We start from the raw sequence: 18736 nt of genomic DNA on the forward strand, positions 1-18736 counted from the left end.
GGGGCAGGTTTTCCAACTCAGCAGTTCTCAACAGGATGGTTTGGCCCCCAGCAGGCATCTGGCAATATCTGGAGACATTCTAGGTTGTCACAACAATGGGGAGCTCCTGGCTCCTAGTGGGTGGAGGCCAGGGATGCTGCTTAACTTCCGCAGTACACAGGACAGTCTCCACCACAAAGAATCACCCGGCTCAGATGTCAATATTGTGAGGCAGAGAAACCCTGCAACCTACGCCTGCTTAAGGACCTGTTGCAGAGCCTGAGCCTCCGAATCTGGCAGTGGCCTGACCAAGGGCACCAGAGCTCAGGCCACGCCTGTGGGTCCTCCCAAACCTTCTCTCGAGAAATCTCTTTGGTGCCTGCCCTGGTTTCCCAGGCACCATGCACCCTGTCTGGGGTGGGTGCTAGGGCCTCTGCACTTTGACAGGTGCCCATAAAGGGCAGTAGAGGACACTCATCCAGCAAGCCCAGAGAAAGGGGTGGTGACCTCTGCCATCAACACGGCATTTCATCAGCCAGCCTGACTGGCTGGTGGGTGCAAACACTTAGCTAAGTAGCTTGCACCATCCTAGAAACAGCTTCCATGGCAACCCCCTAGAGTGGGTCATTGTGGTAACCGTGGCAACCTCAGCCAGGTTCTGACAAGGCGACCTTCGTTCACTAACGGCAGGGACATTCCTTGGTGCACAAACAGTCCTCTTAGGGCTGCACTCCCAGGTCTGGACTTGCCCCTTTTGTGAGTTGGTTGGGTCACTCAAGGCTGGTTGTGGGCACACTGCTCTGCACGGGCTGGCACCCCAGACACTTGTGTCCACCTCTCTGCCCTCCAAAACCCTCAGCCACCCATGCAGCCTCCTTTGTCTCTAGGAACAGTTTTTGTCTTAAAGTCTATCTTGTCTGATATCAGCACAGCCACTCCAGCTCTCTGCTGGTTACAGCTTACATGAAACATCTTTTTCCATCCTTTTACTTTCAACCAGTTTGTGTCTTTGAATCTAAAATGTGTCTCTTAGAGACATCAGATAGTTAGACCATGTTTTTTAAAAAAATTGATTCTGGAAATGTTAATTTTTGTGTGTTGTAGAATATATATAACCAAAAATACACACAACAATATTAAAGTGAACAATTCAGTGGCATTTCGTACATTCCAAAGGTTGTGCACCATCACCTCTATCTAGAACATTTTCATCACCCCAAAAGAAACCCCAGACTCATCAGCATTCACTCCCATTACCCCTCCTCCTAGCACCTGGCAACCAGTAATTTACTTTCTGTCTTTACAGGCGTGCCTGTTCTAGATGTTTTATACAAACGGAATCATGCGACATGTGGTCTTTGTGTCTAGATGCTTCCACCTAGCACGATGATTTATGGTTCATCCAGGTTGTCGGTTTGCCTCTTGCCTGGCATCAGCCCACCTTGGCCAGACTAGACTCCCCCTCTCCCAGACGCTGGGCGTGCTCCTGCAGGGCTCTGGGTGACTAACTTTGCCGAGGTCTCATTCCATATCAGTTTCCCTGCTCAGTTCAAATCTCTGACTAATAACAACAGTAACCACTGAGGACACCTAGAAAACATGGAGCTCTGTGCTAAGCACTTCCCATGCATTATCTTAATTTTAATTCTCACAATAATTCTGGGAGAAGGAAAACAAGTTTGTGCAACTCGTGAGTCTACTGAAAGCCACTATTTGTCCCCAGGGACGCCCAGATCCTTTAATTTTCATAGCATTAGCAGGTGCTCAGAGATCCAGAGAGGCTGCAAGTCACAGCAGTCAGGAAGAAAACAGCCTCTGTCCTGGCCAAGAGCCAGGTAGCCTACCTGGCACGTGGTGAGCCCTTCCGTCCCATGCCTACCACACCTGATGTACCGTTCTGCTCCCTGGTCGGGTGGTCATGGCTTGTGGCTTCCCCACCACTGGTCCTGCCTCCTTTGCTGATCCCTCCCCTGAGGCCAGACTATTCTCTGGGGCAGCTCAGCTCACATCCAGGCCCCAAAAGCAAAGACTACATGCCAACCTCGGTCCACCTTTAAGATGAGAACAAATATGTCTCCCTAGCACCTGAAGACTCCCCAGGTAGGGCCACAGCGTGCCTTCCAGCTCATCATCCACAATCCTCCTCTGGGGAGCAGCCAACAGGACTGTCTCTTATGCCCCAAACGTGCCCTGTGCTGGCTCCTGCCACTTTCTCCTCTAGAAAGAGCTCTCTGTCTGAACTTCTATCCACTTTTCCAAAACCATCTCAACCTGCCTCACTCCTGAGTCCCTTCCCCCACAGCTCTGTTCCATTTTCTTTACAGCACGTGCCTCAGAGCCCTCTGTGTGATGGATGTTCTCCATCATCCCTGCACATCCATCCTCCATCCCTGTCGTGCACTCAGTGTCCTAGAAGTTGAGGCACAGGCACTGCATTCCCCATACCTCTAGCCCTCCAGTTTAGCCAATGGGAGATGGGAGGAGAGAGAGGTTAGAGTATTTATTCCTCAAGATCCAGAGTCTTCCCTAAGGCTACAGGGCCTGATGGATAACCACATGCTAGGCTGGGAGGCAGGAGAGCATGTGGTCCAAGGCAGGCCCTGAGTCAGAGGCCCCAGGTCCTCTCCTGCTCCAGTGTCACTGGCTACAGTACCATTACAAATTCATAAACACTGTTGAGTGTCAGTTTATTACTTTTAAAGTAGGGGTAATGCTTTCCCACTGTTCCTATGGCTAGTTCCTGCAGATTTTATTGACTTGCTTCCTGCCTGTCTCCCTCGTTAGAACATAAACTCCTATTCGCCTTGACTGTCATGGTGCCTTCCTTACGGGTGGTCAGCGATTATTATTATTTTTAATTTGAGGTGAAAGTCACATAACATATGATGAACCATTTTAAAGTGAACAATTCAGTGGCAGTCAGTACTCACGATGTTGTGCAACCACTCTCTCCATCTAGTGCCAGAATGTTACCATCAGCCCAAAAGGAGCTCCTGTACCTACTATGCAGTCCCTCCCCGTTCCCCCTTCTGTCCGGCCCCTGGAAACCACCAATCTGCCTCTGTCTCTATGAATGTGCCCACTCTGGACATTCCTTATAAATGAAATCACACAATATGTGGTCTTTTGTGCCTGGCTTCTTTCCTTACCACTTGACAATGGATGCAAGCTTCAAGTGTTGGTTCTGCCTGACTTCCGACTGGGGAGGGCCCATCACAAGGGACCACAAGGAAATAGAGGGTGAGACGCCTGGGAGGAAAGCAAGGTGAGGCAGGAAGCTTTTGGAGGCTGGGCGGGTTACCTTTTCTGTGGCTTCCTGATGACCCTCCACCATTTTTCGGAGCTTTATCAGCTGCCACAGTTCCTGGGCAGGCCGGCTGGTCCCCTGGCTGGCCTCCAGCAGCTCAGAGGTAGAGGGCAGATCCTGCAGCACAGCCAGCTGGCTCTCCATCTTGTCAATGCGGTTCACCACATGGTCGAAGATGTTGTTCAGCCTCTTCATGGGGCTGAGGATGGGCTGGGCGTCCCCTTCCCGGGGCATGAACACAGCCTGTGAGGAGGACTGGAGGAAATCCTCATCCCCTGAGAGGACCTTCTTGAGCTCAGACATATGGATGTGCTCCAGGATGCCATGGAGCAGGAGGTGCAGGGCCTTGAAGTTTACCACGCCACACTGCGGGATGGCGATGTTGACCAGCTCAGAGAAAGTGAGTGAGAAGCTCATTCTGCCAGGAGGGTCAGCTGGCCTGGGGTTCTGAGTGTCCCCGGGGACAGGTGGTAGCTTTCAGTGGACCCACAAGCTGCACAAACAGATGCTCAGAGACCCACGGAGGCTGCAAGTCACAGAAGTCAGGGAGAAAATGGCTTCTGTCCTGGCCAGAGCGCAGATGAGAGTTTCTGGTTGCTAGGACACCAGAGAACATGGCAGTGGGCGTGCTTCCGAGGGCCTGGAGTGGAGCAGAGTAGGTGCTCAGTTAATAGTTAATGAACGTTTGAACACACAAATGGCCAACCTTTTCATTCAAGCCCTTCAACTATGTCAGACTGATGGCCTTTTCCAAGAAGCATGCGGGGAGGATAACAGAGAGGCAGCTCGCTCCTCAGAAGTATCTAGAATCAGGACAGGAGACAGAGTTCTTGGATTTAGGAAAGCCCAGGTTTCAGGCACGGAGTCTGAAGAGCTAGACAGGTTTCTGATGCCACACAGGTGTTCTAGTTTCTGGTGGAGGAAGGTGAAAAGGGCATAAGGCAGCTGGCTTTCACCGAGTCTGAATCCTGCATGTCCCTGCCCTCCCAGGGACATGAGTGACCTCCCCGAACCTTGCTGTGCTCCCGCCGTGAGCTGGGGCTCACCAAGACCCCAGTGCTCTAAAAGCTTGAGGACATGGCCACGAGCCAGCTGCTGCAGGACTGGGAGGCTGCCTGGGTCCCTATGTCAGACCCTGCTTTTGTCAATCCTCAGGCATAAAAACAGCAACCTGTCGGTCCTGGTCTCCCAGGGAAGTCTGCAGGGAAGGTCCCTGACTAAACCCCTAGAGCCTCTGCCCCTGGCCCACCCCAATGTTCCTGGCATACTGCTTATACGTGACACACAGTGCGAGCCCTGCTCAAGGGCTGGGTTGGCTCAGGGCCAATCATTGGGACTCCCGGTGCTACAACACTCTGTTTGTTCTCTTCAGACACACCAGCCTGCTTTAAAGAAACTGCTTAATTCCACTGAAGAAATCTGCCCACCTTGAAAGGAAAGGACAAAAGGCTCACTGTTGTGATAAATGTATATAGATCCTCAGTTCTGTCTAGACCTCACTCAGATATTATTATTATTTCTTGGGGGTAACAGCTTTTTTGAGATACAATTCACATACCATACAATTCACTCATTTAAAGTATACAATTCAATAACTTTTAGTATATTCACTGAGCTGTGCAACCATTACTACAATCAATTTGCAAACATTTTCATTATCCTAGAAAGAAATACTATTAGCAGTCACTCTCCATTTCTCCAGCCCTCAGCCCCTGGCAACCACTGATCTACTTTCTGTCTCTACGCATTTCCTATTCTGGATATTTCACAGAACTGAATATGCAGCTTTTTCTAACTGCTTTCCTTTATTTAACAAATGTTTTCAAGGTTCATCCAGGTCGTAGCATTTGTTACCACTTCATTCCTTTTTACGGCAGAATAATATTCCATCGTATATGTAGACCAGTTTGTTTACCCATTCATCCACTGATGGATATTTGGGCTGTTTCTACCTTTTGACTACTGGGAATGATGGTGCTATGAACAGTTGTTTGAGCACAAGTTTTGTTTGAGCACAAGTTTTCAGTTATTTTGGGTCCCTACCTAGGAGCAGAATTGCTGAGTCATAAGATAGTTCTATGTTAACATTTTGGGGAACTGCCAGACTCTTTTCCATAGCGGTGCACTATTTGATACTCCTACCCCCACAGTATGAGGGTTCCAATTTCTCCCCACTGTCACCAACACTGGTTATTGTCTGTCTTTTTTATTATAGTCATCCTGGTGGTCATTGGATACTACTTGTTAAGTGGCCATCAGCCTTATAGCCACCTGCCACACACTCACTTATCCTGGGCATTCAGGGTGATCATTAGAGACTTCCAGATGTTTAAAATTGCCACCCCCTTGGTAGATTGTGTTCTCTGGGAAAGAATACGCAGATACCTCCAAAAAGACTCAAGCATAGGCTACCCAGGAGAGCTCCCAGAGGGATCAGTGACTCTCTCTTCATAAACACTATACCAGCTACAGTTCCCATGGCAGGGGTAATACAACTCGGAAATGTCCTCCAAAACTTGTCTCTTACCCTAACAGATGTCATCGATGACACAACTTCTGCTCTGACAAACAAGATGAAATGTAAACTCATTAGCAGATCATGAAACTCTGAATTTTTTCTTGGCTAACCAAGAGGGACTTTATGCTCGAGTAAATACTTCTTGCTGCACCTATGTAAGTACTTCATAAATACCACAGGTCAAGAACAGTTTGTGACTAGGATTAAAAAAAAACATACACCTGGCTCTCTAGGGAAAGACCAGATGAACTTTGGGAGGGGGAGGATGTTTTCGTGGCCTGGATTTGGCAATTGAAGCCCGTCTTCAGGATCTGGTGCCAGACCCAATAGTCGGCTGTTTCTGAGAGTGGCTTGTGTTTGGGTGGCCAGTGTGTTCTGTACAGAGTCTTAAGTGCAGCGACTGTCCTGTCAGAGGCCTTGACAACTCACTCTGCAAGACAGAAGGAGAGTCTAATGATAGCCCAGCTACGACCGCATCTTCTGAATAACCTCCTGACCAGCAACATTTGGCACTGGTGAAGCCCTGAATATAGCAGATGAGTGCTCTGAGCACTGCCTGCATTTGTCCTTGGCTATGAGGGGAGAAGGGAGGGATAGGATGGAAAAAGAGAAAGTGGCTCTTGACAGTGGGCACTGGCCTGGCACCATTGGCCCTGGAGTTGCTAGGAGGGCCTTGGTATGTTCCTGTGAACACAACTCCACAGAAAACCAGACCTAACAGGGCCACTCTGCCTCCATGATGAGCCAAGACAAATCAGGTCTGAACTCAGAGACCGTCCAAACCCAAGAAGACTGTCCAACCACAAACATGACCAGATGGCCCCCTATCCTGGCTACTATGAGTGACTTCTGCTTCTTGACTAGAGCTTTATCCGCTTCAGTCTTCCCACTTTCTAGATAAATTGATTAAAATACCACAGAATTAGCCCTGCTTCCTGACAGGACCCAGTCCAGAACACTCCCCCCAGTCACCCAAGATGGGCCCAAATCCTGTAACTAATTCTTCTAACTTAACCCTCTTATGAGGTGCCCTGGATTCCCCACTATGTTCTAAGACTTAAAAATTCAAATGCTGCCTTGACATCTTTGAGCCACACAGGACCCCCTGAATTGCTCTGCTCTTGTCAGGTATGTCCCCGACCTGTCAGGAAAGGCTCCCCACCTGGCTCCCCCACCAGCCAGACCAGCCGCACTCTATTGTTCTCAATCTGAGTGGCTTCGGTTCCCTGCCTGCCTGTGAAACTATTCAACAAGCCCATCACCTCCCCCTGTAGGGTCCAGGGGGTGCACCACCCCGTTACTACAAAGCCTGCAGCCTACCACCCCTACTGGTTCATTCTCTTCGCAAGGGCAACCCCAAGTGGCCCTGCCTGACGTGCAGTGTCCTCTCCCCTTGGCTGTGAGTATATGTGGCTGATAACTGCTGTCAGTCTTACCTGTCTAGCGCTAGTGTCACACTATTGAGGGTGGAACCCCTCCCCCACCAGCAGGGTGAAGGAGAACACATAGTGTGTTCTCCCTCATGACAACAAGTCAGTAAGCCCAACTCTGCCCAACTGCCGTGGGTTTCTGGTGGCCTTGGCTGGAGGGGCTAACCCTGCAAACTGAGGAAAGACCTTGCAGTGGTCAGAGCTTTTTGGATTTTGGAACTGCAGACAAAGAATTGTGGAGCTGTATTATTATGGAACCATAAGCCAGACTTACCTAGGCGGGCAAGACAAGATCATGGAAAATGGGTCATTTAGCACAGTCACATGGCTGGAGAGGCGAGCATGGGGCCAAACCAAGGGGCTCCCCATGGGCCTTACAAAGAAATGTAAGCGATGGGATGTGAAGCAATTCTTGGTTATTGGGGGCCAGGCTGGATACCTGGATATAATGGCTCTGTCATTCTGGACGGATGTCCAGCATGTGAAACCGTTCCCGAGTCCAGGGAGATCTCCACTTTGGAAGTCCTGTGAGAGGCGGAACGTCAGTTACTGGTTCTCTAGCTTACTCTGAAGCCAGGGCGGGGTATTTAGGGAAATGCCACAACTGGAACCAGCAGCTCCCGAGATCCACAGGGTATGTTCCTTTTGGATCTAAGAAAGTGAAGCTACTAAATCAGCCCAGAATGCAACGGTTCAGAGAGATGAAAATTCACCTGAAAGAACCCAATCTGGTCTCGGGCCTTCAATGTAAGGGCTGCAAGCCAACAACAGATACTGTTATGTTTCCTAGCACCTGGCACTGGTCCTGGCATTGATTCTTCATTCTTTCCTTCAACCAGTGTTTACTGGGTACCTACTAGGTGCCAGGCGCTGCTCCTAAGTACAGAGGAGACCACAGGGAGCAGGTCTGAGGGGGTGTCTCTGATCTCACAGAGCGTGCAAGCTAGTGGGGGAGGCGGACACTTATTTTACAACAAACAAATAAAATAATTGCAAGTAGTGATGGGAATTATAAATATATAAACCAGGATAAAATGAGAACGGGGGTGTGCACTAATTTAATAGGGTTGTTGGGGTAGCCAGCCTCCAAAGGAGTCCTCAAAGATACCCCTGGGACTCATGCCCTTGTGCAGTCTCCTCCCACTGTCCCAGCAAAACTGGTGGTGTACCTTATACCACAATATGCATCTATGTACACACATGCACTCATTCATTTTACATTACAGAATGGCAAGATTTGGGAAAGTTGTGTATGTTGCAGATGATTTGATGCTGCTAAATCAGAACACATATGATAAAGATGCAAAAGAAAAAAGGTCCAATGTGTCAGACTTGAAAGGATCCATAAACTTTAAAAAGCATATCATTTTAGGCGTGGAAATAAAACACTTCTTACAAAAATGAAAGATCTAAAGGCCTGGCTGCTTGCGTGGAAGAGGCCCCTAGGCCACTCCACAGGGTGTTCTCTAGCTTCCTGGAGAACTTGCTGGCTGCGGGGAGGGACCCTGCTTTTAGGTTAACAGAGAGCAGCTGTAATCCGGCATTGCTCAGTTCTGATGGCAGACCCTAATTCAGACGATTTCAGGATGAACTTGTTACTGAGATATCATCTGAATGGCTGGTTGGAGCCAGAAGCTCCAATGAACATGATTGGAAACAAGAAGCAGCATTTTTTTCCCTCCCGAATAAACAGAGTTCAAGGATTAAATTAGTTCTGTAAAGTGCTGTTCTTCCACTTTGCCCAGACAAGCCATTTTTCATGCTGGATAAATTGCTAAGAATGATAACTAGGTGACCTCTCCTATCTCGCTCCAGGAAGAACTGAGATGGGGAAGGATTGCTGGTGAAGGATTAGAGGTTGTGGTGAATGTCTGCTGTTTCTGGCTGCTTAGTATCTGGACATTCTGCTTATTTGGAGTGAGGGTAAAGGTGAAGGTAGGGAATCTCATGACAGGTGCAGGTGACCTACCGCCTACTCAGAAGCTGAAGGTCCAGTCAGATCTCCCCCACTCCACCCACGTCAGTCTCATTTGTGGTTAGGTGTGAAAAATCCACAAGGCAACTGCTGTCCCTGGTTCTGAATTTCAGGACCAATACTTAAAAAAAAAAAAAATCTTTTACAAGTAATAACTAATGTTGGAGAGGATGCGGAGAAAAAGGAACCCTCATACAATGCTGGTGGGACTGCAAATTGGTACAGCCACTATGGAAAACAGCATGGAGGTTCCTCAAAAAGCTAAGAATTGATCTACCATATGATCTGGCAATCCCTCTACTGGGTATTTACCCCAAAGACTTGAAAACATATATCCAAAAAGATATTTGCACACCGATGTTCATAGCAGCATTACTCACGGTGGCCAGGACATGGAAACAACCGAAGTGGCCTACGACAGATGACTGGCTAAAGAAGCTATGGTACATATATACAATGGAATATTACTCAGCCATAAGAAGAGATGAAATACTGCCATTTGTGACAGCATGAATGGACCTCGAGATAATCATGCTAAGCAAAATAAGCCAGACAGAAAAAGTTGAAAATCACATGTTATCACTTATATGTGGGATATAAACCTAAAAGCAACAAATGAGTAAGACAAAGAAACAGACTCATGGACATGGACTATAGACCAGTAGTTACCAGAGGACTACAGACTAGGGGTGGGGGATGAGGGGGGAGGTAAATGGGGTAAAGGGGGTCAAATATAGAGTTTAGGGGGAGGGTGAAGTGGGTAAAGGGGATCAAATATATGGTAGCTGAAGGAAACTGGACTTTAGGTGGTAAACACACAATAGAATATATGTAGATGTTAAATGACAATGTACAACTGAAAATTATATAATTGTATTAACCAATGTTACCCCAATAAACTTAATTAAAAAATTTTTAAAAAATCTTTAAAAATGAAAATTGGCTCTGGACCAACCTGCTGGAAGCTGTGGGGCTGTGGGGCAAGCACTGGTCTGGGGGGGTGGATGGAACTACAGTGATCAGCTACTTACCACATTAGGCAAAATACCTGATCTTAGGTAAGCCACTTACCTCCCTGAGCCTCAGCTTTCTTATCTCTAAAATGGGGTTAATGGCCCTTATCTCACTAGGATAAGGGCAGATGGAAAGGGAAGGGAGTTTTCAGGATGTCCGCGGTGGAGTCAAGGGTCCAGCAGCTGGGTCACTGTGCAGTGGCACACTAAGGTTTCCAAGCAAGCTGTCAGTACCCCAGGCCCAGGCCCAGCTTCCTGGTTCCCACCTGAGCTGGGTTCCTCAAATAGGAAACATAATTCTGTTCAGGCAACCAGAGTAAATTTCTGTTGCTTACAACCAAGAACCCCCGACTGGTCCAAAGTGCCCATCTGTAAGTGTGGCTAAACATCACAGTCAGAAAAACACAAATGGAACTCAGTGGTGAAAGACAGTGTGTAGGTTACAGCCGATCAGAAACTACACTTGCTTAGTCCCCTGATGCCCACCTGCCCAGGAGGGTATGTCCAGGTGGGAGTAAAGATTTCAGGTGCCCAAATTTCTTCTTGGGGGGCGTAAAATATAAATTTACATTTGCACTGAGACTTGGACAGGGTACTGTCCAACTTCCTTAACAGAGGTTTCTAGGGCCTCTTTGAGATCCCCAGGGATCTGGAGGGATCTTCCTCTCCCCAGTCACTCACATTACACCTTTCATCAGGCCCTACTGACTTTTCCTCCCAAATATCTCCCAATTCCACCCAATCCCCTCCTTGCACACACCTCTAGCCCTGACGTCCTTTGCCTAGGACAAAGACCAAACCACTTGACATCTGCAGGCTGTATGGCTGGGCCCACCTCTCACCTCTCTGGCCTCAATTCATAGTTTTCTTCTAACTTCCTCTCCCCTTGCCCTCAGCCCCAGCAACCACCATTCTATTTCTGTCTCTAGGACTTTGCCTACTCTAAGTGCCTCATATAAGTGGTATCTGTCTTTTTGTGACTGGCTTATTTCACTTAGCATAATGTCCTCAAGTTCGTCCACAGCGCAGGATCCTTTTTAAGGCCAAATAGTATTCCATTGTCCGTATATACCACATTTTGCTTATCCATTCATCCGTTGATGGACGCTTGGATTGCATCCCTATTTTGGCTCTTATGAATAATGCTGCTATGAACATGGGTGTGCAGATACCTGTTCAAACCCCTGCTTTCAATTCTCTAACCTAGAAGTGAGGTTGCTGAATCATATGGTAATTCTATGGTTAATTTTTGAGGCACCGCCAACTGTTTCTATAGTGGCTGCATCATTTTATATTCTCATCCAGCAAGGGTTCCAATTTCTCCACATCCTTAGCAGAACTTTCTATTTTTTTTTTCTTCTGATAATAGCCACCTTTATGAGTGTGAGGTGGTATCTTGTGGTGGTTTCGACTTGCACTTCCCTAATGATTAGTGATGTGGAATATCTTTTTAAGTGTTTATTGGCCATTTGTATATTTTCTTTGAAGAAATGGTTAAGTCTTTTGCCCGTTTTTAAATCTTTTGTTTGTTTTTGTTGTTGTTGAGTTGTAGGAAGTCTTTATATATTCTGGATATTAGTCACCTATCAGACCTATAATTTTCTAATAACTTTCTTTTAGTCCCCTTGTCCTTGCTATAGTCTATCCTGCCACAAGCCTGTGGAACATGTAGTCTCCCTGGCAGAAGCATATTTCCTTCTCATCTTTATTTGGGAAAGGAAACTCCTTCTCATCATTTAGACCTCAGCTTAGCCATCATTTTCCAAGGGAAGCCTCCTCCACATCTTTGATCAAGGTAAATGCCCCCTATTCTGGAATCTTAGTACTTCTCATGTCTTTCCTTCACACGCTTGTCATGGTCATTTGTGTGGCTATTTGATTAGTGCCATTTACTCAAAATACTCTGTGAGTTCCTGGAGGTAGATTATATCTTCCTTCCAATAGGCAATGGCTCCTAGCCAGCGCATAGTAGGTGCTCAATAAATACTAAATGACTGAATGAATAAAACAGAGTCACTTGTAGAGAGCCTTTTTCCATGTGGAAGAACCACAAATAGAGACATTTGCTTCTTTTGGTTAAACCTCCAGATTAGTATAGGAAGGCTGATCTTTACCTTCCGCCGTAACAATATTGAACTGCCCTGGTCGACTCATATAGGGTGAATTAAATAACACAAAAGAACATGAAGATAATCTGAAGCTACACTATATGATCCTTAATAACGTGTTCAGGAATCACTGTGGTCAGACACCAAATTTACAATTTCTTTAATCCAAGTAATAATACTACAAGGCAGGGATTACCTTTATTTTTCTTTTAGTTCTTTGAATATATTATCCCATTGCCTTCTAGTCTCCACTATCTCTAATGATCAATTAACTGTTAATCTTACTTGGGTTCCCCTGTAAGTGATGAGTCACTTTCTCTTGCTCTTTTCAAGTTGTTTTTCTTTGTCTTACCTTTTAACTATGATGTATCTGTTGTGGATCTCTTTGCATTTTTCCTACTTGGAATTTGTTGAGATTCTTGGATATATAGATTGTTTTTTTAAAGTATATTTGGCCTTGAAATAATCATACGAACCAAATAAGCCATACAGAAAAAGTTGAAAATCACATGATGCCATTTACATGTGGGATATAAACCTAAAAGCAACAAATGAACAAGACAAACAGAGACTCGTGGACATGGACTATATAGACTAGCGGATACCAGAGGGTAGGAGGTGGAGGAGGAGGGGGGAGGTAGATGGGGTAAAGGGAGTCAAATATAGGGGGTAGGGGGACAGTGAAGTGGGTAAAGGGGATCAAATATACGGTAGCTGAAGGAAACTGGACTTTGGGTGGTAAACACACAATAGAATATAAAGATGTCAAATTATAATGTACACCTGAAAATTATATAATTGTATTAACCAATATTACCCCAATAAACTTAATTCAAAAGAAAAATATATTTGGGAGGTTTTCAGGCATTATTTCTTTGAATATTTTTTCTGCTCCTTTCTCTTTCTCCTCTCCTTCTGATATTCCCATTACACATATGTCGGTGCACTTAAAGGTGTCCCACATTTCTCCGAGGCTCTGTTTATTTTTCTTCATTCTATTTTCTCTGCTTTTCAGATTGCGTTGATCTCTACCAATCTAGCTTCAAGCTCGCTAGTTCTTTCTTCTGCCATTCATGCACTATTGTTTTATAGATGAGGAGGAAATAAAGATCAGAAAACTTAAGTCATTTACTAAATGTTGCACAAAGCTAATAAGTGGCAGGGCCAGGACTTGAATCTAAGATCTCAGCTCTCATCCTGCCAATCACTTATACAATCATTTGTTCACACAGTAAATATTCACTGAATGTTGACTGTGTGCCAGAAACTATTCTAGGGGCTAGGGAACACCAAACAGATAAGATTCCTGCCCTCATGAAGATAACAAACAATTAAATAAACAGATTAATGAGGTACCTCAAATGATGATAAGTGCTATGAACGAATGAAGCAGGCAATAAGATAATCGGGGTAAGAGCTCAGGTTGTTTGCGGAGATGACATCTAAGCTGAAACCAGAAGAGAGGGTGTTCCTGGAGTTCCTTTAGGACCAAGATCTTTGCCTTCTGCTCTCTCTAGCCCAGAACACAGAGCCCAGCACATAGTAGGGCCTCAGTAAATGTTTGACAAATGGGATGACAGGTGCAAAGAAGCTCCCAACTTTCATAAGAAATATTAATGATAGAAATATTACAAAATCGACATTAATATTGAAATCATTAATGTTTCTATTTAGAATCATTTAACATTAAAATGTGAAGGTCTGGCAATACCAAGTGTTGGCGAGAATATGACCAAGAGAACGTTCAAATGCTCATGCTCTGGTGGAGCGTAAACTTGTATAAGTGCTCTGGGGAAACGTGGCAGCTGAATATATGCACACACTATGACCCAGCCATTCCGCCCCTCAATGGGCACCCAACAGAAATATACTATACCATGCACTAGAATGTCTGTGAAAGCAATATCGTAATAGCCAAAAATTCCCATCTGGGGATTACCCAGATGTCCATGAACAGCAAAAAAAACTATGGTATATTCACATAATGGATTTTCATACCTCAGTGAGAATGAGTATGACGACTACGTGCAACAATATGGATGACTTTCATAGATACAAAACTGAGCAAAAGAAGCCATAGACAAAAGAACTCATCCTGCATGAACACACTTCTGTAAAGGGCAAAAACAGGAAAACTAACCTTTGCTGTTAGAAGTCAAAAGCGTGGTGACCCTGGGGTGACCTCATACTTAGAAGGGAGCATGAGGCAGAGTTGCTGGGAGTGGGCACACCGGGTGTTCATTTTGTGACAACGTGCCATGCTGTGTGCTTCTGGTAAGAGTGGTCTTCTGTATCAAAGGTCTGTGAATCTGCAATGATGTTTCAAACAAATCGATGACCCAACGATGTGGATTCTGCAGGGGTGGCGGGCTCCCTTCTTGTCTTATGCTGGGTATAAAGATGGATTTTTACAAAGAACATCCTGAGCATGACAGCTTCCTCTCTCACCTCGTGTATGTTGTCTCACACTGGCTCTACAGAGCAACTTAGGTGCTGAGGAGACTATCAGTCTAGGATCACAAGAGCTGGGGTCTGTCAGCTGCCGGCTTTCCAATTCTGAGTATGTTACACTTCCACTCAGTTTCAGGTAAATGTACAAAGGCTCCTAGCAGGAATGAAGAGGGGGGTGTGTGTGTGTTTAAAGTGCTCAAACTGGCACACAAAATAAGTGCTTGGGGATGTTAACTGCAGCTCCCAAAATGGTCACATGATTTTGTTTGAGGCTCTCAAGCTGGTGATGAATCAGCTTGATGGGGGAAGGTTGATGGTAGAAGGGGCTAAGGAGGAAGAGAACTGTGGGAAGAGAGAGGTACCCCTCCTGATGCTCCAGCTCTGCTCCAATAGACAGAATCCCTTTAGTCACCTGAAATGTTACATTATAGAAACTGGCTTCGATTTGTAATAGAAGATAGAAAAACAGGCAAAAAGAATCTATTCTTAGGAGTTGGGCTAGTGACTCCTTACGGGGGGAGGGGCAGTGAGTGGAAGAGGGGCACAGAGGAAGTTGCTGGGGGGATGGTCAGACTCTGTGTCTTGACCTGGTGTTGGCTGCACTAACAAGTGAGGTTCGTGAAAATGCATCAAACTCAATATTTAAGATATGTGCTCTATTCCTTATGGGTCTTGATATAGGAATCAGGCCTAATTTTAACTCTGGTCTAAGAGAACTAAACTAGAGGGATGAACATCACACACACACACACACACACACGCACGCACCCACGCACACACCTTGTAATGCAGACTCCAAGTCGGGAAGACAGAGAATCAGCCACGTCCCCTGCGCCGCTGTTTCGCCAGCAGATGGCACTGGTTGTAGAGAGGATGGAGGAGAGAAAACTCCCTACTTTTGGGCTGTTTTCTGTTTTCTGCACAACCTGGGAGGCAAACAGTTCTCAGGAACACCCATGGGCTGGCTCTATTGAAGGCCAACAGATGTTCATCCAGCAACAAGACAAAGACCTGGCAGGGGCCACCAGGTGCAAAAGAACCTGTTACTGTAGGCATACTGGGCCTAAGGTGCTCTAGCTGCCCCAGTTACAGTAAAATCTGTACTAGAAATAAAGGGTGGCTGGCTTTGCAGTACAAGTGTGGAGTCTCCCTAGCTGGCCTGTGTGCATTTTGGGAACAAAGATTGGGCTTTATTCCATTCTGTATATTTCCAAGCCTAGAACAAGATCTTGCTTAGTTGAATGAGCAATTGAAAAAATGTTCTATAACTGCACTGTCCAATGTGGTAGCCATGAGCCAAATGTGACTACTGAGCCCTTGAAATGTAGCTGGTTCAAATTACGTTCTGTAAGTTTAAGTGTGAATCTTGGAGGCTGGGGAGGAAGCAGGTGATATGGAAGGAGCTGAGTGTGTGTGTTCACATGGAGAGGAAGTATCTGCAGAAAGCAAACATTTCCCAGGAAAAGGTGAGACAAGCAGCTGCACTGCAACACTGCCAACAATACCTCCTAACACCTTCTGGGACAATTGTGGGCTCTTGGTCTCAGATACACCCATGAAGTTCCCATAGCAAATAACATAGACAAGATCAGTACATCTCTGCACAGAGATGTTTGCCTTCACTCTGCTGTTTCATTACGTGTCTAAATTCTTCCGGCACAAGTTGCTTTGGGTATAGTCTCTATTTTTTTGGTAACTGCTTTATTAAGATATAATTACATTCATCCATTTAAGTATATAATTCAAGGCTTTTAGTCTATTGACAGAGTTGTGAAATCATCATGACAATCAATTTTAGAACATTTTAATCACCCAAAAAGAAAAATCTTCACCCATTAGCAGTTGCCCCGTACTTCCTCCAGTTTCCTCCAGTCCTAGGCAACAACTAATCTTTCTGCCTCTATGGATCTGCCTATTTTGAACATTTCATATAGATGGAATCATATGTAAGTGTGACTGGCTTCTTTCACTGAGCATCATATTTCCAAGGTTGATCCATGTTGTACCATGAATCAGTACTTCATTCCTGTTTACTGCTGAATAATATTCCATTGTATGGTGAGTTATTTCCATTTTTTTTGGCATTAGTGGATATTAACATTTATGCTGTGAATATGAATAAATGCTGTGGACATTTGTGGACAGCTTTTTGTGTGGACATGTCTCCATTCTCTTGGGAATATCCCTAGAATTCCTGGTGAGTCATGTTTAATCTTTTCAGGAACATTTGCCTTTAGCTTTAAGTGCCAATACAGTTCAATCATCTCATTTATTCCTTGAGTCCTGTTAACAGCAAGCGAGAAATGGCAGTTCCATTTTTGTAAGTGAGGGAACTGAGGTCCAGAGCACTCAAAGGATAGTAGATAATAATAAAGCTACGATTTGTACTGAGTGCTAGCACATGCCAAGCACCATGCAAAGTGACCTAACTGCAGTAAGCCATTCCATCCTCACGACAACCCTATGAAGCATTATATTAATCCCTATTTTATAGTTAAAATTTGAGTATTTTGAACAAGTGATGTGGCCCAAGACTTGAACCCAGTTCCATCTTAGTAGATTTTAAGCTCTCACCAGCTCCCAAACCCTCTGCTATTCAACAGACTCTGGAGGATTAGCAAAATTTCACCCAGCCTCTGGGATGGTAAAGTTTGTATGTCCTATTCTATTTGACCTCTACTGCATGGGACACTGCAAACTATCCTTTGCCCTCCCTCCTCTCTGACCCACTTCTCAGTCTTCATGGGTCTTTCCTGGATCCATCTTAGAGTTCCTTCCCTTCCTTAATGGGCATTCCTGCCTCCTATGTCTATAAGATCCTCATCTTTCCCCACTCTCTACCCTCCCATTCCATACCCTATAACCCAGCCATAAAAAACTGCTTGCATTTCCCCAGAGACACTATGCATGTTATTTCTCCAGGACTTTGCATAAATAGTTCTCACTGCTTAGAGTGCCCTTCCCCACAAAACCCTTACACATTCTTCGAGTCCCAACTTCAGTGTCCCTCTCCTGTCTGAAGCTTCCTTCCTCTAGATACTCCCTCCTCAACCTCTCAAAGCACTTTGTTTTGAAGTCTTCAACGCAAGCTATTATATTAGTCTTCCTAGCTGGCCTGTGTGCACTTTCAGAACAAAGATTGGGCTTTATTCCATTCTGCATATTTCCAGGCCTAGAACAAGATTTTGCTTAGTTGAATGAGCAATTGAATAAATGTTCTATATCTGCACTGTCCAATATGGTAGCCATGAGCCACATGTGGCTATTGAGCCTTTGAAATGTAGCTGGTTCAAATTATGTACTATAAGTGTAAAAAGCACACTGGATTTCAAAGACTTAGTTTGAGAAAAAAAAATATTTTTGATAATTTTTTATATTGATTAAATATTTGAACATTTTGCATAATTGGGTTAAATTAAATATATTAGTAAAATTAATCTCACCTGTTTCTTTTTACTTTTAAAAACGTGGACAGTAAAAAAATTTAAGTTATATATGTGCTGGTCTCCTAGCCTCCTAATTGCTGCTCTTGTTCTAAACCATTCTCCACATAGCAATCAGAATCATTCTTTAAAATGTCAATCGAATCACAAACAGTTGAGTCTCATTATTAGTGGTTATGGTTTATAAATTTGCCACAAACACTGAATTGGCGAATACTGAACCAAATGCTCTTTGGGAAATACAGGGTAAGGTTCCTGCCAGCCTCTGGTCATACTTGCATCAACCTATACATAACCATGTTTTATGAGGGTTTCTATTTAAAGACACCTGTTTAATATATATAACTGTCTCAGTAACATTGAACTCAATATAACGCATGCCTACACAAAGCGTATTTAACACACACATTTTCTCTGTAAGCCTTCTTGCACGTAGGAACACCAATTAGCACTTCAGTACTATGCTTGGGAGCCATTTTAAGCAGCAAAATCACCAACCAAAAAGCCTGAGA

At 45.1% G+C, this 18736-nt stretch overlaps 1 protein-coding gene across 1 annotated transcript in view; it reads right to left on the reverse strand.

The window, feature by feature from the left end:
* CUNH16orf96 (chromosome unknown C16orf96 homolog) overlaps positions 1-18736 on the reverse strand; it is a 47465-nt gene that overhangs the window by 28164 nt on the left and 565 nt on the right. Inside the window, exons 2-3 of the mRNA XM_011376620.2 lie at positions 14471-14718; positions 3281-3926 (exon numbers count right to left, since the gene is read on the reverse strand). Coding sequence (XP_011374922.1) covers positions 3281-3703 — 423 coding nt within the window. The 5' untranslated portion in view covers positions 3704-3926; positions 14471-14718. The remainder of the gene's footprint in view (positions 1-3280; positions 3927-14470; positions 14719-18736) is intronic.

This window comes from Pteropus vampyrus, unplaced genomic scaffold (assembly GCF_000151845.1).
Source record: "Pteropus vampyrus isolate Shadow unplaced genomic scaffold, Pvam_2.0 Scaffold300, whole genome shotgun sequence".
Classification (NCBI taxonomy): Eukaryota; Metazoa; Chordata; class Mammalia; order Chiroptera; family Pteropodidae; genus Pteropus; species Pteropus vampyrus.